Genomic DNA, 20,204 nt, shown 5'->3' with positions numbered 1-20,204 from the left:
TCATTCGTCTCATCTCATTTGACATCGATTCAGGGACAGTTGAAAACGAGTTCTGAGGAAGCGATCCAAAAGCGATGCCCTGAAACCTTCTTTTCACTCGCCATATTGTGGCTATACAGTCGGAATTTTAATTTTCTGCAAGAAATTTCCAACAGTGAGTAGCTTTTCACACGATTTGGAGACTAAAAATGTGTTGAAATGATCCATGAACCTTCGAGGCATCGAAATTCCAAAGGAAAATTATTGTGAAATGATCAAAAAAGGGCAAAAATTGTGAAAAATACTTCGCAAATCGATGCCATGTGGGCAATGCGGTGCATACTGTTGTCAAAATCGAGTGTGAATTGTCAAAATTTATTAATTTTTTACGATTTTCATCAGAAATTTGACTTTTTCATGGATTTTTCGACACTTTTTTATCTCCAAAATCGAAGTTTTGAGTCTAAAAATGGATTTTAATGAAATTTTGTTTGTTTTTTTAGAATAAACGCCTAAAATGGCTGATACCGAAACATGGCAAGAAGAAGGTCAGGACTTTGATGCTCCTGTCCAAGTATTAGATACTGCTGTCGTCGCCCAAACAGCTGAATTGCCCGACATTAAGTTGTTCGGAAAATGGAGCTGCGATGACGTTCAAGTCTCCGATATGTCTCTTCAAGTAAGTTTCGCCTCTCCGTGCCTTTGTCGTCTCTTGACTAGACCCATTTACGTGTTTTATCGCTAAATGGACTCATATTGAGACAAGAAAAATTGATTTTCTGTGCGACGAATTTTTCTTTTCATGGAAATTTGTCATGAAATTCGAATCAAACACAAAAAAATTCAAAAATTTCAAAAAATTAACCTCGAAAATTGCTTTTTTGCAGGATTACATCGCCGTTAAAGAGAAGCACGCTCGTTATTTGCCTCACTCCGCAGGTCGTTATGCCGCCAAACGTTTCCGCAAGGCTCAATGCCCCATTGTCGAGCGTCTTACCAACTCCTTGATGATGAAGGGACGCAACAACGGCAAGAAATTGATGACAGTTCGCATCGTCAAGCACGCCTTTGAGATCATCCATTTGCTAACTGGCGAAAATCCATTACAGGCAAGTGTTTTTTTAGGCGTTTCGTCTCTTGACTAGACCCATTTATGCGCTTGCATCGCTAAATGGACTCATGAAGAGACAAGAAAAACCGATTTTCTGTGCGACGAGTTTTTTTTTTCGATGGAAATTTGTCATGAAATTCAAATCGAACAAAATTTTTCATCAAATTTTGAGTTTTTAATTAATTTTTTTGAATTTTTCTTTAGATCTTGGTCTCAGCTATCATCAACTCAGGCCCACGTGAAGATTCTACACGTATCGGTCGTGCAGGAACTGTTCGTCGTCAAGCTGTTGATGTCTCTCCATTGCGTCGTGTCAACCAAGTAAGTAATTTTTATTGAAATTTCGCCCGAAAAATACCGTTTCAGTCAAATATTGAAAGGGCAACTTCACGGGCGAAGAGGAAATTCTTTCTACTTTGCATGATATTTTCATTCGGATTTTAAATATCGACCATAAAGAAAGAAACATTTTATTTTTTTAATCAAAAATGGGATTTTTTAAAAATTATTTAAAAAATTTTAGTCTCAAAATATAAAAAAAAAATATAAAAAAAATTATTAAAATTTTAATTCAAATTAAATTAAATTAAATTTTTATTTATTTATTTTTATTAATTATTTTTTTATTTTTAAATAAATTTTAATTAAATTAAATAATTCATTATTAAAAAATTTAATAATATTTAAATAATTTTTTTTTAAATTAAAAATTAAAGTAGAATTTTTGAAATTTTTTTTAAATTAATTTTTTTTTTAAATTTAATTTTTCATATCTTTCGTATAAAAGATTTTTTTAATTTTTTACGAAAAATATTTTTAAAATTTTTATTTTATTTTTTATTTAATTTTAAATATGTATTTTATTAATAATAATTTTTAATTTTTTAAAAATTATAAAAAAATAAATTTCTTTAAATCGATCGAATTCGAACAAATTTTTCGACTGAATTTCTTAATTTTTTTTTTAATTTATAAAATTTTTGTAAAATATTTATTAATTTAATTATTTTAATAATTTTTAAAGAATTTTTTTATTATTTATTTTTTTTTTAATTTTTTAAGATAAAAAAATAATTCTGTAAATATTTTTATTTAATTCAAATTTTTAATATTTTTTTCAATAATTTTATGAACTTCTGATTAATTTTAATTAATTAATTAATTTTTAATTCAAATTTTAATTATTTTAAATTTTTAAAAAGTTATTTTGGGACAAAAAAAAATTAAAAAATAAATTTTTAAAAGCCTTTTTCGAATTTTCGCAAAAAATAACAAAAAAATTTAATTTTTCTTCACAGGCTATCTGGTTGTTGTGCACGGGAGCCCGCGAAGCTGCATTCCGTAACATCAAGACAATCGCTGAATGCTTAGCCGATGAATTGATCAACGCAGCCAAGGGATCATCAAACTCGTACGCTATCAAGAAGAAGGACGAATTGGAACGTGTTGCCAAGTCTAACCGTTAAAAAAATGCAAATTGTCATCTGAAAGTTACCTCTCGCGAGGTAGTTGATAATAAAACACACAAAAAACTTAAAAAATATCGAAATTTTATTCGTTTTCTTGTCTTCTAACCCTAAAAATGGACGGAATTTGTAACAATTTGAGATTTTTTTTTGCTTATTTTTTGTAAAAATCAACGCAGAATCGCATAAATTACGACAGATAAGAACATCAGAGGCGTCACAATCATCGACGAGGCTTTGTTACATTGATCTTCGGCACAATAACATTCCTCCCAATAAACGCCGTTCTCGTAAACGCCCCAATTACACACTCCCGTGACACCTGTTTCAGCTACCGATGCACATCGACGGATTACTTGACGCCATCTTCCGTCCCCTAAAACGAAATTCGCTCATTAAAAATTAAATTCTTTGAAATTTCATCAAAAAATCAACTCACAAATGAATCCTCGAGGACTCTGATTAACGACTTTCATGCAAAACGATCCGGGCATGTGCGATTCGTCGCTGTTGCATTCGATGGCGATGTGTTGCGAGCGATTAAAGGCTTTGTACGCGCCGCAGCTGTCGACGCCCTTCATGTCTGTCGCCGAGGAGCACTGATAACATCGGATGGCGAGACCTGAAACGAGATTTTAATGAGAAATTGCCACTCCCTTTTAGGCTTTTCAGCTTTGAATGCGGGAAATTTTTACTTACTTGTGCTGAAGACGGCGAAGAGTATCGCGAGCATCGGTAAGGCACAGGTTGTCGTTGAAATTTTCATGATTTTGTGGCTGGAAATGTGTGAAAATGTTGGAAAAATTAAAGAAAAATAAACAAAAAATTCGTCAATTTTTGTTTTGCCTAAAAAATTGCCTTTGCTAATTCAAGGAAATTCAAGCTTGAATTTGCTAATGCGATTTCAGATTAAGTATTTTTTTGTTTACTTTTTTTGGTTTTTAAGCTTGAAACTTATAAAAAAATTACGAAAATTCGATATGAATGACTTGAAGTTGAAAAATAAAAATTACGTAAAAAAATACGTAATTTTCATCTTGAGAGCCCATTTGATTGTTTTCAAGCTTGAAATTCATAAAAAATTACGAAAATTTTTGATTTTAATTTTTTAAGCTTAAAAATTGAAAAAACTTGAAAATTTCATAACCATTTCAAAATCGCCTTTCGCCAATTTAAGAAAAAATCCCAATGCATAATTAAACGTTCAAATGTGCATTCGGGCACGACGACAAGTGTTCACGCTCATTCAGTACCCAAACACAAAGCATCGCAAGACACAAAATTCGGAAATTACTCCCACAAATACCCGTCTTTTCGTTCGTAGAGTAGTGCTAAACCGTAAAAAAATGCAAAATTAACGTGTTCCGTGTGCCGTTGTAGCGATAGAATTTAGTTTACATCGCGAAAAATCCGTCGCAAAAATGACGCATCTTCAGTTTCCTCCGTCTCTTTATTATTTGCAAGACTCGTTTCATGCACATCTACCACCCGCGGGGATGCAACAATACCATGGCCCGTCGTATCCGGCGCATTTGTTGCAACAAACCTCGAATGCCTTCAATTTTGCGCGTGGCTTTCCGCATTTCTCGACATTTTCCAACGTTTCGACGACGACAAGTGCATCAGATTCCGTTGCAGCTGACATGATGGATGCCGAGGATGAGGAAGATGGACGAACAAAAATCACAAATTTGTATCCCGAAATACTGACAATCATTTTCAGTAAGCTCGATTTGCAGAGTAAAGGGCGCGTTGCGAGGGTAAAAATTTTTTTTAAATTTTTTTTCATAGAAATTTCTTTAAAAAAAATTTTTTTTTCGATTTAAAAAAAAAAAATTCTTTAAAAAAATTTTTTTCGATTTTTTTTTAAAGAAAATTCTTTAAAAAAAATTTTTTTTTCGATTTTTTTTAATAAAAATTCTTTAAAAAAATTTTTTTTCGTAGGTTTGCAGCGGATGGCGTGATGCAGTTTACGCGAAATCCTGTTGGAAGGGCATCGAAGCGAAATTGCATTTGCGCAAGGGTTCGCAAGCCTTGTTTTCGTCTCTCATCAAGCGGGGAATTCGTCGCGTGCACATTCTCTCGCTGAAACGCTCACTCAAAGACGTGGTTGTATCGTTACCGAACCTGGAATCGCTAAATCTCAGTGGTACCTATAACATTACCGACGTTGCCATAACGCAAGCTTTCAGTCTGATGCTCCCGAATTTGCGGGTACTTGACATGTCGTTGTGCAAACAAGTCACAGACACGTCAATTGGGCAAGTAGCGCATCACATCCCGAATTTGGAGGTTTTGGACTTGGCTGGATGCGGAAATATCACAAATACGGGACTTTTGCTCATCGCGTGGGGCCTTAAATCGCTAAAACGACTGAATTTGCGTTCGTGCTGGCACATTTCCGATCAGGGCATCGGACATTTGGCGGGCATGACGAAAGACAAAGCCGATGGCACCCGAAGTTTGGAGCATCTCGGATTGCAAGATTGCCAACATTTGACTGATGATGCCTTGAAATACATCGCCGAAGGCTTGCCATCGCTCAAAAGCATCAATTTGTCGTTTTGCGTCTCGATTACGGATCAGGGATTGCGACACTTGAACAAAATGTCGACACTGGAGGCACTTAATCTGAGTGCGTGTGATAACATTACGGATTGCGGCATCGCGTACCTGCTCGATGGCGTAACGACGTTGCAAACGCTGGAAATGAGTTTTTGTGATAAAATTGGGGATGCGGCTCTCAATCACATTGCCAATACGCTGTTTCAGCTGAAAGTGTTGAGCTTGAATGCGTGCCGCATTACGGATGTCGGGTTAATTCGCGTCGCGCGTGCCATACACGACCTTGAAGTATTGAATGTCGGACAATGTTGCGCCATTACGGATCAAAGTGTGGCGGTTTTGTCCGAGGAATTACAGAATTTACGTGCCATTGACATTTATGGTTGTACCAAAATCACCTCCGAAGGCTTAAGTATCATCGTCAAGTTGCCAAAACTCGAACATCTCAATTTGGGATTGTGGCACAAAAGATGATTTCTCTTTTTATTTTTCTTTTCTTGATATTTTTTTTAGTTCGTTAGACAATTTCTTCCATTATTACTCCTAATTTTAAGCGCAATTTTTAAGTGTCTTATATTTTTTTCGTATTTTTATGAAATTTAAAACTAATTTTGGTTGCTACAAATTTATTTTAAACTTTTTTTTCTCAAAAATTAATTTTAGATTTTTAAAAAATTAAAAAAAAAAAAATCAAGTCAAAAAAAATTTATAACATTAAAATTAAATTAATTAATTAAATTTTTTTTTTCGAAGAAATTAAAATTATTTTTTTTTCGAAGAAATTAAAATTATTTTTTTTTTGAAGAAATTAAAATTAAAAAAAAAATTAGAAAATTTTAAAAATAAATTTAATTGAAAATTAAAATTAACTAAATTTAATTTAATTAAATCATTAAAAATTATCAAAAATATTATTTTTTTAAATTAAAAATTTATTTTAAAATATTATTTTATTAAATTATTTTTTTTTTGTTAAAAAAGCGAAAAAAATTGATACATTTTTTTTTTATTTTCAAATGAGAAATTTTAAATTTTTCAAATTAATTTTTAAAAAATAAATTTTTAATTATTTTAATATTTTTAATATTTAATTTAAACTGATTTAATTTTTAATAAAAAAAATAAGACTTAAAAAATTTTTTATAAAATTATTAAATATTTTTTTTTTTGTAAAATATTTAGATCAAATTAAAATTTTTTTAACAAAATTAAAAAAAATATATTTAAGATATTTTTTTATTAATTAAAAAATTTAAATCATTTATTTTTGATAATTTTTAATATTTTAATTAAATTAATTAATTTTCAATTAAATTTATTTTTAAATTTTTTAATATTTTTTTTAATTTTAAAAATGAGAGATAAAAAAAATTTAAAATAAATTTGTAGTAACTTCAGTCTCTTTTTTGCCATTTTCTGATAGAAAAAAAAATAATAAAAATTAATAAAAAATAAAAAAAGATCAGGTCAAAAAAGAGACAAAACAAAAACTTCTTCCAATTGCCATAAAAAGGTATAAAATTTATTAGTTTACGATTATATTCTTCCAACATTTAGAAATATTTTTTAAGTTTAGTAAAAAAAAATATATAATTTTAGATCATAAAATAGGGCAAAAAAACAGGGTGGGTTAACAATTATGATTTTATTGTTTCAGTATCCATTATTACCTAATTATTGTTAAACTTTGTTGAAAAAAACGTATCTATTAGCATAGATAGTTAAAAATTTTACTTTTTTACCTATTTCAGTGACCTTTTTAATTACTCTACTTTTTTGCAATATCTTTTAATTATTTCACAATTATTGCCTTATTTTTATAACTTTTTTTTTATTACCTGATAAGTTTCAAACCAATCAAAGAATTTGCAAGAATTTCAAAGAAAGATGAATATTTTCATATTCATGCCATTTTTAGTGAAATTAAGGAAAAAATAGAAAATAAAACAAAAAAAAGATATTTTGTAAGGAAATCTAAAGATTTAAAAGGACAAAGAAATTAGTTAGATAGAATTGAATAAATTTAAAAACAAAAAATTAGGAGCTATATTTTTAGACTTCTCCGAGGACATCAGCGATATTTTTTTCAATGTTAGTTTTTAAGGCAAATGAAAAATAGAATAAATAAAGATGAAATACGTAAATAAAAAGAAAATTTGAGTTTTTTTCTAAAAATTCCTTTCTTCTATCTAAAAGCTGAAAAGTTAGGTTTTTCCCAAAAATGTCGTCGATTGAACTTTTTTAATTAGTTTTTCAAGTCAGTTTTTATTTTAAATGAAATATTAAGAAATAACTGAATTAAATTGAAAAAAATTTTGAAAAAAAAATCGAAGAGCTGAAAAGTTAGCTCTTTCTCTAAAGAAGCTAATTTTGATTTTTTTCAGTTTTCGAAGTTAATTTTTATTTATATGAAATTTTTTAGGAAAACTGAAAAAAAAAAATTTAAAGAATTTGCGAAAAATTCTAAAAGCTGAAAAGTTAGCTCTTTGTCGAAAGAAGCAAAATTTGAACTTTTTGAGTAATTTTTCATGTCAGTTTTTAATTTTAATAAAATTTTATGTAAAATATTACAAAATTTTTAATTTTTAACTAAAAAAAAAAATTTAGCCCAAAATTTTTAAAGAGCTGAAAAGTTAGCTCTTCCTTGAAAATTGAAATTTTTAAAATATTTTTTCAAATATTTATTTGAAATGAAAAATTATTAACAATTTTACATGAAAACTCCAACAACGAAGCACAAAATCATCGCAACTCCCGAAATCAAATGTCTTCCAACGTTATTGGGCTTCGCAGTAGTAGTCGACGTTGTTGTTGATCTCGTCGTTTGCGGAGTAGTAGTTGTCGAGGCAGTATCTTTAACAGTTTGAACAACAACTCCTGCTGATGCTGGAAGAACGACTCTTGATGACGTCAACATTTGACTAAAAAAAATAAATTTTTTAACAAAAATTCATTTAAAAAAATTTTTTTTGATTACTTATCAGCCATATTCGAAGATAAAGATGACGCAAGAACCTTAACTCGTGACGGAACGTTGTTGAATAAGGCAGTGACATTCACCGTTTGTGACGTTGTTCCGTAATTCAGGAGAATAATGACATCCGTATCTCCGAAAACGCGTCGATAAGCGTAAAGATCATCGTTGTCGACGGTAGCTCCCGAATAACTTCCTTCTTGGAAGACTTGCGATTGATGCAACTTGACGAGTTGCTTAAAAAGCTTCAAATGACTGCGAGATTGAGCATTTTGCTTGGCGACGTTGTATTGAGTGTATTCGGTGCCAGCGGGAAGCCATGTTTTATCGGCAGTTGAGAATCCGGCGTTCTTTGAAGAGTCCCATGGGAAAGGAGTTCTAAAAAAATTTTATTAAGAAAAAATATTTTTTTTATTTTTTGAGAAGAATTTTGACTTTTACCTGCATGGATCTCGTGAAACTGAATGAAAAACGGTTTCATTTGTGTTGCACGCCCCCGGATCGATAGTTTGTTCCCACGTGACGTAAACATTGGGCATGCAAAGTTCCTCTCCTTGATAAGTAACGGCGTTTCCGGGAAGAGTTTGAAGCAAAATGTTGTACAAATCGGCACGTTCTTCCCCTAAACGACTTGCGGTACGATGGTTGTCATGATTTCCCAATACCCAGTTAGCTTCTTTGCCTGAAATTTTATTTTTGGTAAGTATTTTAAATTTAAATTTATTTAATTTCATGTCAGAAAATTTAAAAAAAAAAATAAATTATTTTTATTCTTTTTTTCAAAAAATAAAAATTAAAAATTAAACCTATTTAACAAAAAAAAAAATAATAATAAAAATTGATAAAATAAAATAAAAATAAAAAAAAATAAATTAAAAAAAAAAATAATTTTAATTCAGATTTTTTTTTAATTTGAAGGAAACAAATTAATTATAAATGAATTTTAGAATAAAATTTGATTTTATTTTTTTTCCTCAATTTTAAAATATTTTTTTTTATTTCATAAAAAAAATTAAAAAAATATATAATAAATATTAAAAAATAAATAAATATTTGGAGATGAAATTTCAGTTAAATTAATTTTCTAAAAAATTCTTCAAAATTATAAAAAATTATAAAAATGAAATTTTTCGGTAAATTTTGAAATTTGAAGGGAAAAAAATAATTTTAAATGAATTTTATTTTTTTTTTATTTTAAAATAAAATTTAAAAAATAATTTAAATTTTATCAAACTTTAAATTTTTTTCAACTCTTTGTCTTTTTAAAAAAAAAAAAAAATAAATAAATAAATAAAAAAAATAAATAAATAAATAAAAAAAATTAAAAATATGTATTTAAAAAAAAAAATTAGAATAAAAAATTTTTTTTTCATAAAAAAATTTAAAGTAAAAAGTTATTTATTATGAAATTAATTTTTTAAGATATTTTTTCATTTAAATTAATTTTTAAAAAATTCTTCAAAATTATAAAAATAATTTTTTTTGATAATTTTTTTAAATTTGAAGAAAAAAATTTTTAAAACAAAATTAAAACGATAAAAAATCTTACCTGCAGGAACTTTTGACAAATAATTCTCCACGAGATACTGAATTTGTTTGGCAGTTGTGTCTTTTTTCGTGTTCGAGAGCAAATCAAAGTTAAATGGCACGTGAGATCCATTCATCGTCGCATTTCCGTAAAATTTCAAAATATTCTCCAAACTCGTATAAGCTTCCGTCAACAAAACTCTCGGATAATCCTTATTTTTGTACTCGTCAACGACAGCACGCCATTGATACGCCATGTCGAACGTTTCGGGTTGATCTTGTGTGTAAATATGCGACGTATACTGATAATCCGTTGGATCGGAAGTTATGCCACTCAATGGCTCATCTTTGTAATTTCCATTCTCATCGGGTTGAATTTCAAACAAATACGGCACAGCATCGATACGAAATCCGGCAATTCCCATGTCAAGCCAATAACGAAGGATGTTCTTCATTTCGTCAACAACTTTGGGATTGCGATAATTTAAATCGGGTTGACCCGGAACGAAGGCGTGATAGTAGTATTGTTGGCGATCCTCATTCCATTGCCATGCGCTGTAACGGAACACGCTGACCCAATTGTTGGGCGGAAGATTTCGACCTCCGGCGGGATTTGGTAAACCATCATGCCAAACGTAATAATCCGTGTAAGGATCGATTTTTTGGATGGATTTTTTGAACCATTCGTGCTCATCGGAAGTGTCTTAAAAGGTAAAATTTAGGTTTTTATTAAACATTTTTTCGGTAAGTCATTTTTTTTGTCTTATTTTTTTTTATAATTAAACTTAAAATAAAATCCAATTTATTCAAACCAAGTATAAAAATTAAAAAAAAAAACAATTTATAATTAATTAAACAAAAAAATAAATTTAAAAAAATATATTAAAATATAAATGAATTAATTTTAAATAAAAAAAATAATTGAAAATTAATTTTTTTCATTAAAATTATTCGTTCAAAAATTTTTCTTTTATTTTAGAACAAGAAAAAATTTTGAAAAAAATATTTTTTTTATCATTAATTAATTTATGAATCAAATTTTTTAATTAAGTAATTTAATTAAAATTATTTTTAAATAATTTAATATTTTAATTAATTCACTTTTTATTTAATTAAATTTATTTTTTAATTTATTTAATTAATTAAGTAAAAAAAAAATTAAAATAATTAAAAAATATTAAAAATTAAATTAAGTTATTTTAATTATTCTTTTTTAAATTTTTCGTTAAATAATTTTTTATTTTTAAAACAAGAAAAAATTTCGAAAAAAATAATTTTTTAATATTTTTTTTAATTAATTTATGAATTAAAATTTAAATTAATTAATTTAAATTTTTAATTCTAAATAAAATGAATTTTTTAAAGATCTTGAAAAAACTTACGATTTGGCACAAAATCCAAGATCAAATACAATCCAGCAGCTTTAAAGGCAGAAATCAGCTCTTTTACGTCATCAACTGTTCCAAACATCGGATTCACAGTTTTATAATCGGAAATGTCATATCCTGCATCCTTCATTGGAGATGCCATGATTGGAGAAAGCCATACGCCATTCATGCCCAATCCTTTCAAATAAGCAGTTTCACTCTTAATTCCTTGCAAGTCTCCAATTCCATCACTTAAAACCCGAAAAAACTTCAATTAATTGTTCAAACTTCACAAAAATTAGTTCTTTATTACCCATCAGAATCCTTAAACGAAACAGGATAAATTTGATAAAAATTAGCATTCGAAAGCCAATCTTTCGCGTAAGAATTCACGACGAAAATACTAAAAATTAAAAATAAATTTTTGAAGAAACCCATCTCGATGATTTCCTCATTGATCGAAGTCCCATAAAAAACTAACTGCAATTTGGCGTTGCGACGATCCCTTTATAGGCATCGCGATTGTTTGAGTTGATTTTCATGCAATTAGCTTTTTTTCGTAGTTTTTATGCGAGTTGCAGCTGATAACTCACAATCAGAGGCGATGACATAATTTCAATTAGAGAACAAATAAGATTCAAAGCAATTTTAATGGAAAAATATTTGCAAGAGCAGTGATTTGTTTGTCTAAAATTCGTGATAAGATACTGCGTAAAGGACTGATGAGATGTAGAATTGACAAAAATGACCTATAAATGTTTTGACGTTTGGTAAATCACAAAAAAAAAAATAACTTGAAATTCAATTATTTTTTCACTTTTTTTTATGTTAAAAAATTTAAATTTAATTAAAAAAAGATAATTTAACTTTTAAAAATTACATATATTAATTTATTTTAATTTTTAGATAATCTTTAATTTTTTTAAAATTAAATTTAGAAAATAGATTAAAAAATAATTAAAAATAAATTAATTAAATTTAATTTTTTTTTAATTATTCGTTAAATAATTTTCTACGAGAAAAAAAAATATTTCAAATATTTTAATATTATAAAAGCTTAATTTTCATTTTTTACAAAGCGTCAAAATTTTTAAAAATTAAAAAAAATATTAAAAAAAAATCAATTAAAATTAATTAAAATTAAAAATTTAATTTAAATAAAAAAATTAAATAAAATTAAAAATTAAATTTAAAAATTTAATTAAAATTAAAAAATTAATTAAAATTAATAATTCAATTAAAGTTAAAAAATTTATTAAAATTAAAAATTTTTTTAAAATTAAAAATTTAATTTTTTTTAGCTGAACTTTTAAATAATGTAAACTTTACGCATTACTGAACACCAAAACAAACAAACACCTTTCAACATTTTTATCAGTACGAAAAATCCCCTGCAATTTATTTACAAATATTGCACTTGCACTCGAGATCTAATCGGAACACTTTTGTCACGAATACCACAATTTTCCGCTGTTCGCCTTGAAACTCTTGAAATTGTATTAGTTGATTATCGACTTTCTGATCCGACAGACGTCAAAATGTTTTTCTTCAAAATTTTGCTCTTATTTCCCATTTTAACCTTAACATTCGGAGAAAATCTTGATTGGTGGGAAAACGCTGCTTTTTATCAAATTTATCCAAGATCTTTTGCGGACAGCGATGGAAATGGAATCGGAGATCTTAATGGCATAACCTCAAAATTGGAATATTTGAAAGATATTGGAATTGATGCTTTTTGGCTTTCACCGATTTTTAAGTGAGTTTTATTCAAAAATTGAAATTTTTTCTTAAATTTTTGTTTTTTAGATCTCCAATGTTCGATTTTGGTTACGACATCTCCGATTTCCGTGATATAGATCCAACTTTCGGGACATTAGATGACTTTGACAAACTCGTGGCAAAAGCAAAATCTTTAGGTTTGAAGGTTATTCTCGATTACGTGCCCAATCATACGAGTCACGAACACGAATGGTTCACAAAATCCGTTCAACGAATCGATCCATACACGGATTACTACATGTGGCATGATGGTTTCCCGAATTCTACAGCAGGAGGCGCTAATTTGCCGCCAAATAATTGGATCAGTATTTTTCACGGATCTGCTTGGACTTGGCATGAAACGAGACAACAATTTTACTTTCATGTTTTCCTCAAGGAACAACCAGAACTGCATTATCGAAATGAAGATATGAGAAATGAAATGCCGAGCATTATGAAATTTTGGTTAGATCGGGGCGTCGATGGATTTCGTATCGATGCGACGCCACATTTGATGGAAGTTGGCGTCGATGCGAATGGAAATTATCCGGATGAACCTGAAAATGGAACTTGCACGAATCCTAATGATCATTGCTTTTTGGATCACATTTATACAGTTAACCAAGACGATAGTTTCAAGTTGCTCTATGAATGGCGGGATTTTTTGTCAAAATACAAAGCTGACAATGGCGGAGATACAAGGTAAAAAATATAACCTCAAAACTCATTTTTTAAATTGAATTTTTAACCGTAGAATTGCCATGTGTGAACATTATGCTGATGTTGATATCGTAATGCGCGTCTATGGCGAAAAAGGAGATACGAGAAAAGGTCCCATGATGCCTTTTAATTTTTTGATCTTGCAAGAATTTAATAACAGATCGACAGCTTATGATTTGAAAAATACTATTGATAAATGGATGTCCCATAAACCGTCGCAATTTTTACCTAATTGGGTTGTAAGTTTTATTTTTGTGAACAATTGAACATAACCTCAAAAATTTTTTAACATAACCTCAAAATTTTTTAACATAACCTCTAAATTATTTAACATAACCTCAAAAATTTTTTTACATAACCTAAAAATCTTTTAACATAACCTCAAAATTTGTTTAATATAACTTCAAAATTTTTAACATAACCTCAAAATTTTTTTAATATAACTTCAAAATGTTTAACATAACCTCAAAATTTTTAAACATAACCTCAAAATTTTTTAACATAACCTAAAATTTTTTAACATAACCTCAAATTTTTTTAACATAACTTAAAAATTTTTAACATAACCTCAAAATTTGTTTAATATAACCTCAAAAAGATGGGAAACCATGATGGATCACGTGTTGGATCTCGTCTCGGAGCTGATATGATCGATTGGATGAACATTTTGATACTTTCTTTGCCAGGAGCGAGTGTTAATTATTACGTAAGTATTCTTAATTTAATATTTGATGAAAATCCAACTAAATTAACATAACCTCAAACGAAGGGCGAAGAGATCGGTATGATCGATGGCATAATTCCCGCCGAAATTCAAAACGACGAACGCGACATCTGTCGAACTCCAATGCAATGGAACACGGATAAAAATGCAGGATTCTCATCAGGAGCTTCAACGTGGCTTCCTGTCAACGAAAATTACCTTCAAGGCTTAAATGTACAATCAGAACTCAATACAGTTGGCAGCCATCTTTACATCTACAAACAAATGATGTCAATTAAGAAATCAGAAGCTGTCAAAACGGGAGTTTTCGAAACAAAAGTTTTGGACAATGTTTTATTGATTCTTCGAGGCACGGAAAAGGAACGCTATGTAATAATGTTGAACTTGAATGATCGCACGAGTAAAGTTGATCCGTTCAAAGCTTTTAATATCAGCATGAAATGGACTTATGCCTTCGTACATAAATCCGGAAAGGCTCCTGGGTGAGTTTTTATCAACTTTTAATGAATTTTAATAAATATTTCTCGTAAAATTTAGTAAAATAATGGATACGGCAGAACTGACATTGAATCCAAAAGAAGCCGTTGTGATAAAATCCAATGCAATTACACTTCAAACACTTCAGTTGCTTGCGTTATCAGCACTTGCAGTAATTGTAAAGTACTCTTCAGCTCTTTTTATGTAATAATCGTGCGACAATCGAATAAAAAAATCTGTTTTCTTATCACAAAATTGATATTCACTTGATTTATTTATCTTATCAGAGAAGAACGATTTTGTAGGTAGCAAATTTCATAATTAGATCAGTGCAACTTTGAAGTCCAAATGGCAAAAACAACAATTTTATTGCTCATAATTGCAATTGTGGGCGTTTCAGCGAAAGTTTTCGATGCTCCGTCGAAGGTTTTGACAGAAAAGGCAACTCGGAAACGTCAATGGTGGCAAAATGCAAATTATTATCAAATTTATCCGAGAAGTTTTTATGATTCTGATGGCGATGGGGTCGGAGATTTGCGAGGAATAATGCAGAAAGCGCAATATTTGAAGGATTTGGGTATGGAAGGTGTTTGGTTGTCGCCTATCATGAAAAGTCCAATGGTTGTAAGTAAATTTTTTAAAATTGTTCTTTTTGTTTGATTTTTATAAAAAAAAATTTAATGGAGTCAAAATTTAAATTTCTTGAATTTTATATGTCTTTTTAAAAATAAATTTTTAAAAATAAAAAAAAAAATGAAAAGAAGTTAAATTTTTAAAAATTAAAAAAAAATATATAAATAATAAAAAATATAAAGGATTGAAAAAAAAACATTAGAAAAAAACCTAATTTTAACAATTTAAATTTTTTTTATTTTTGAATTAAATTTTTCAAAAAAATATATTTTTTTAACTTATTGTTTTGTTTAATAAAAAATATATTTTTTATACTTTAATTTTCTTTTTCATTTTTTAATAATTATTTTTTTTAACTTTAAATAATTAATTTTTAAATAATTAAAAAAAAAGAATAATTTAAACGAACATTTTTTTTAATTGTTCAAAATAAAAAAAAAATAAAATAAAAATAAAAAAAAAAAAAAATAAAATGATTTAATATAACGCAAAAAAAATAAAATTCTTGAAATAAAAAAATGTAAAAAAAATTTTTTTTTTGAAATAATAAAAAAAATGGAAAAAAGTAAAATTTTAAGAATATAAAGAATAAAAAAAATATAAAGGATTGAAAAAACATTTAAATAAACTAAATTTTATTAATTTATATTTTTTAATAAAATATTTCAAAAAATTATATTGTTTTAAATTATTGTTTTGTTCAATAAATTATTTATATTTTTTTAAATAATTTTTTTGCTTAAATTTTTTATTTTACTTTTTAATATTTATTTTTTTAACTTTAAAAAATTTAGAAAAATTTTCTCAATTTTTAATTTTTTAAATAATTTTTTTTTTAAATAATTTTAAAAAATGAATAATTTAAACAAAAATTAAAAATTTATTAAATAATTAAAAAATTATTAAAATAATTTAATTAATTTTTATATAATTTTTTAACGCACGAAAAATTAATAATTTTTTTTTTCTTTCAGGACTTTGGCTATGATATATCCGATTTCCGTGACATCGACGAAACTTTTGGTACAATGCAGGATTTTGACAATCTTTTAGCAGAATTTAATCGTTTAGGCCTCAAAATGATCTTGGATTTCGTTCCAAATCGTAAGAAATTTCTTTTTTTATTATTTTTTTTAAATATTAATAAATTTTTCTCGTTTTAGACACTTCCGACAAGCACGAATGGTTCCTGAAATCCGTCGAACGTGATCCTGAATACGAAAACTTCTACATTTGGCACGACGGTTTACCAAATCCCGCCGGAGGTCAAAATCTTCCGCCCAACAATTGGGTCAGCAACTTCCGTTTCAGCGCCTGGGAATGGAACGAGAAGCGTCAACAGTATTATTATCATGCATTTGCCGTTCAACAGCCCGATTTAAATTATCGCGAACCGAAAGTCGTGGCTGCCATGAAGGATATTTTGCGATTTTGGCTTGACAAGGGAGTTGCGGGCTTTCGTTGCGATGCCGTTTATCATTTGTTCGAAGTAGCGCCCGATTCTGAGGGAAATTTTCCGGATGAACCGCCCAGCGGGAAATGTGACGATCCTGAAAGCTTTTGTTATTTGAACCATATTTACGTGACAGATCAAGACGAAACGTATAAAATGATCTACGAATGGCGACAAGTGCTCGACGAGTACAAAAATTGGCCTCGCATGATGATGACGGAAGCTTACACGTCGCTGGCGAACATTATGCGATATTATGGCGACGGATTTGGCATTTTGGGTTCGCAAATTCCCTTTAATTTTGAGTTATTGACAAAAATTAACGCAAACAGCGATGCCGGCGACATCAAATCCATCGTCGAAGGGTATCTCGATCACATTCCTGCGAATAATTCGGGAAATTGGGTCCTTGGGAATCACGATCAGAAACGAATTGCTTCCCGTTTGGGCGAATCTCGCATCGATTTGTACAACATTTTGCTCCAAATGCTTCCGGGACACGCCATCACGTATCAAGGCGAGGAAATCGGCATGACAGACGGCGAAATTTCGTGGGAAGACACAAAAGATCCGCTCGCTTGTTTCACGAACCGCACATATTACAACGAAGTGTCGCGAGATCCCGCGAGAACGCCTTTTCAATGGAACAGCGACAAAAATGCGGGATTTTCGCAAGCAAGCAGCACGTGGTTGCCAATGGCGAAGAATTACGAGGCAGTAAATGTCGAAAAGGAATCCGCTGCGGAAAATAGTCACTTGAAAATTTTCAAAAAACTCGTCGAATTGAAGAAAAATGAAGTTTTGAGATGGGGAGATTACAAAAGTGCGTTGATAAATGATCAAGTTTACGCTTTTAGACGTCGATTGGGGAACGAAACGTACATTATTGCATTAAATTTTGGCAAAACAAGTACAACGATCGACTTGAAGAAGAATTTTCCGAGTCTCAAAGGGAATTTGAAGCTCGTTGTTGCTTCGTTAGAGTCAGGAATGAAAGATGGCGCAACGTTGGATTCGAGTAAAGTGACAATTTCGGCAGAATCGGGCTTTGTTGCGTACTCAAAAGGAACAAAAATGGCAATTTCTGTATTTTTAATAATTTTTTGCTTATTTAAATTTTTTTAAAAGGCGAATTTCGACCAAAATAATTTTTAAAATTAAAAAAAAATTAATTTCTATTAAAAAAATTAAATAAAATTTTTTTAATGAATTAAAAAATAATATTGTAGAAAAATAATTGAATTGAATTAAAATAAATCAAAGTTATTAAGTAAAAAAATAATAAAATTTTAATTTTAATAATTTTTATAAAAAAAATATATTAAATTTCATGAAATATTTAACAAAAAAAATTAAATAATTAAATTTCATGAAATATTTAACAAAAAAATTAAATAATTAAATTTCTTGAAATATTTAACAAAAAAATTAAATAATTAAATTTCATGAAATATTTAACAAAAAAAATTAAATAATTAAAATATTTAACAAAAAAAATTAAAAATGAAATTTTAAAAATTTAAAAAAAAAAAGTAATATTAAATTTCTTGAAATTTTAAAAATTAAAAATAAAATTAATTAAATTTTCTGAAATATTAATTTAAAAAATTTTCTTAAAATATTAAAAATTGAAAAAAAAAAATTCGGAAATTTAAAAAAAAAATTAAAAACCTGAACAATAAAATAAAAAAAAAATATTAAATTCGTGAAAAAAAAATAAAAGAAGAAAAGTAAATTATTTTTTCTTAATTGAAAAAAATAGAAGCCTTAAAAAATTTTAAATTAAAAGTCGATAATTTTTTTTTCACATTTATTACAAGTAAGCAATCAAAAAATGAGATTCTTTTTAAAAAATATAAATTAACTTATTAACTTTGTGATGTAAAAAAATATTATCATGGTCAGTTTTTTGATTTCATCCCTGAAATTTTCGTTAAATCAATAAAAGTTGGTACAAAAATCGGATTATTTTCTGTTGTTGTTGTTGTTTTAAGACACTTTTAAATATTTTCTTTAACATTTTTTAAAGATAGAATGTAAAATTGGCTTGAACTTTTGTATTTTTTTTGTATACACTTCTTAAGCTTAATAAATTAGCGAATTTTGGCTCCCTCAAAGACATCTAAGTACGAAAAAGAGCTCCTTAGTTGATGTTCTTTATCGCATTTTTTATGTCGTCGCCCGTTTTTGTGAAGAAATCTGTGGCTTCCTTGTTGGTGCTTTGGATTCCGAAGACGTCAAAGTAGAACAAAAGTCCAACGATAACGGCGACAATCAAGACGGTGAACAAGATTGACATGAGGGTGCTGATTGCGCACGAGAGGCAACTGAAAAAAAAAAAAAAAAAAAAAATTAAATTAATATTTTTTATAAAAATTGAGAATTTACCATGGAATACAACACATTTGATCAAAAACATGAAGCTCTCTATTAAAAAAACACAAAAATCGTTCCTTTCTGTTCAAAAGCTCAAATTTGACTGACTGACACATTTTTTTCCCTTACTATTTTCTTTGATGAATAATTTGTAATAATTTTTTTCTACTATTTTTACTATTTTTTTTTTGTTATCGGACAACATCAGAAAATGCTCCAAAAGTAGGTCAAAGTACCGACTCGTGCACGAAGAACGACAGACGCTTCAAAAACCGAGGAAAATTGAAGTTCATTAGTAACACGCACACTTGTTTACCCCGGCTACATGTTGAATTTAGTCATTTAAGTAGAAAGAAGTTCATAAAATATTAAAGGACAAAAAATAAACAACAAAATCTTGACCCAAATTCGAACAAAAATAAAAAGAAAAAAAAAGTTCGAATGCCGACAAAAAGTGAAAAGTGAAGGCAAAGGTCGTTTTTTTGCAGAATAAATTAAGATAAAAGTGCCGGTAAGTTTTGACGAAACAAAATTAATGTTTTTTTATGTTTAGGGAAGTGATTTTCGGGGAAAAACGCCGTTCTTTGTTAAAGTGCTTGGAAATTCAAATAAATTAATTTTTAGGTTAATTAAATGGAATTGAATCCAGAAAATGAAAAAAACAAGGCGTTTCCATAGCATTTCGTCATGTAATGTGAAGAAACCTTATAAATAGATGCAGTTAATTAGCGTCGAAGTTCAATGAACGTTCCTTGAAGAACGTTAATTCATAAAAAATTTATTTAGAGATTTTTTTTTGTAAAATTTGAAAATATCAATATAAAAAAAAATAATTTAAATGATAAGAAATATTTTTTTTTAAATAATAAAATTAAATTTTTAATTAATAAAAAAAATATTTTAATTTTAAAAATCTAATTAATTTTTGGGTTGATATTTTTTGAAGTACTGAATTTATTTTTTTTTTCATTTTTATTCATTTAATTAAATTTTAATTATTTTTACAATTTTAACAAAGTATTATAAAAATTGAAATTTATTATTTTTTATGGATTTTAGAAAATTTTTGTTTTA

The 20,204-nt window shown here is 28.1% G+C and overlaps 6 protein-coding genes across 6 annotated transcripts; 4 read left to right on the top strand and 2 right to left on the bottom strand.

Moving 5' to 3' along the window:
- Positions 1–33: 33 nt before the first annotated feature.
- Positions 34–2,639, top strand: LOC134827548 (small ribosomal subunit protein uS7). The gene is made up of 5 exons (XM_063840244.1): positions 34–154; positions 483–658; positions 867–1,088; positions 1,295–1,411; positions 2,389–2,639. Exons 2-5 carry the CDS (start codon positions 497–499, stop codon positions 2,554–2,556), a joined length of 669 nt encoding a protein of 222 aa, XP_063696314.1. The 5' UTR covers positions 34–154; positions 483–496; the 3' UTR covers positions 2,557–2,639.
- LOC134827554 (uncharacterized) lies at positions 2,624–3,410 on the bottom strand. Its single transcript, XM_063840259.1, has 3 exons — positions 3,256–3,410; positions 2,996–3,178; positions 2,624–2,932 (listed from the first exon to the last, which is right to left on the bottom strand). The coding sequence occupies exons 1-3, from the start codon at positions 3,320–3,322 to the stop codon at positions 2,727–2,729; spliced, it is 456 nt and encodes a 151-aa protein (XP_063696329.1). The 5' UTR covers positions 3,323–3,410; the 3' UTR covers positions 2,624–2,726.
- Positions 3,411–3,815: 405 nt separating this feature from the next.
- Positions 3,816–5,737, top strand: LOC134827633 (F-box/LRR-repeat protein 14). The gene is made up of 2 exons (XM_063840368.1): positions 3,816–4,316; positions 4,501–5,737. Exons 1-2 carry the CDS (start codon positions 3,978–3,980, stop codon positions 5,593–5,595), a joined length of 1,434 nt encoding a protein of 477 aa, XP_063696438.1. The 5' UTR covers positions 3,816–3,977; the 3' UTR covers positions 5,596–5,737.
- A 2,050-nt stretch (positions 5,738–7,787) lies between these two features.
- LOC134827631 (probable maltase) lies at positions 7,788–11,453 on the bottom strand. Its single transcript, XM_063840365.1, has 6 exons — positions 11,303–11,453; positions 11,005–11,240; positions 9,645–10,325; positions 8,537–8,777; positions 8,099–8,473; positions 7,788–8,042 (listed from the first exon to the last, which is right to left on the bottom strand). The coding sequence occupies exons 1-6, from the start codon at positions 11,425–11,427 to the stop codon at positions 7,832–7,834; spliced, it is 1,869 nt and encodes a 622-aa protein (XP_063696435.1). The 5' UTR covers positions 11,428–11,453; the 3' UTR covers positions 7,788–7,831.
- Positions 11,454–12,506: 1,053 nt separating this feature from the next.
- LOC134827632 (maltase A2-like) lies at positions 12,507–14,917 on the top strand. Its single transcript, XM_063840366.1, has 6 exons — positions 12,507–12,745; positions 12,796–13,449; positions 13,502–13,706; positions 14,066–14,173; positions 14,237–14,673; positions 14,729–14,917. The coding sequence occupies exons 1-6, from the start codon at positions 12,528–12,530 to the stop codon at positions 14,874–14,876; spliced, it is 1,770 nt and encodes a 589-aa protein (XP_063696436.1). The 5' UTR covers positions 12,507–12,527; the 3' UTR covers positions 14,877–14,917.
- A 99-nt stretch (positions 14,918–15,016) lies between these two features.
- Positions 15,017–17,977, top strand: LOC134837084 (maltase A1-like). The gene is made up of 3 exons (XM_063852397.1): positions 15,017–15,292; positions 16,276–16,405; positions 16,465–17,977. Exons 1-3 carry the CDS (start codon positions 15,017–15,019, stop codon positions 17,877–17,879), a joined length of 1,821 nt encoding a protein of 606 aa, XP_063708467.1. The 3' UTR covers positions 17,880–17,977.
- The last annotated feature ends 2,227 nt before the right edge of the window (positions 17,978–20,204 follow it).

This window comes from Culicoides brevitarsis, chromosome 1, assembly GCF_036172545.1.
Source record: "Culicoides brevitarsis isolate CSIRO-B50_1 chromosome 1, AGI_CSIRO_Cbre_v1, whole genome shotgun sequence".
NCBI classification, from domain to species: domain Eukaryota; kingdom Metazoa; phylum Arthropoda; class Insecta; order Diptera; family Ceratopogonidae; genus Culicoides; species Culicoides brevitarsis.
This window is presented reverse-complemented; position numbering and strand designations above follow the sequence as displayed.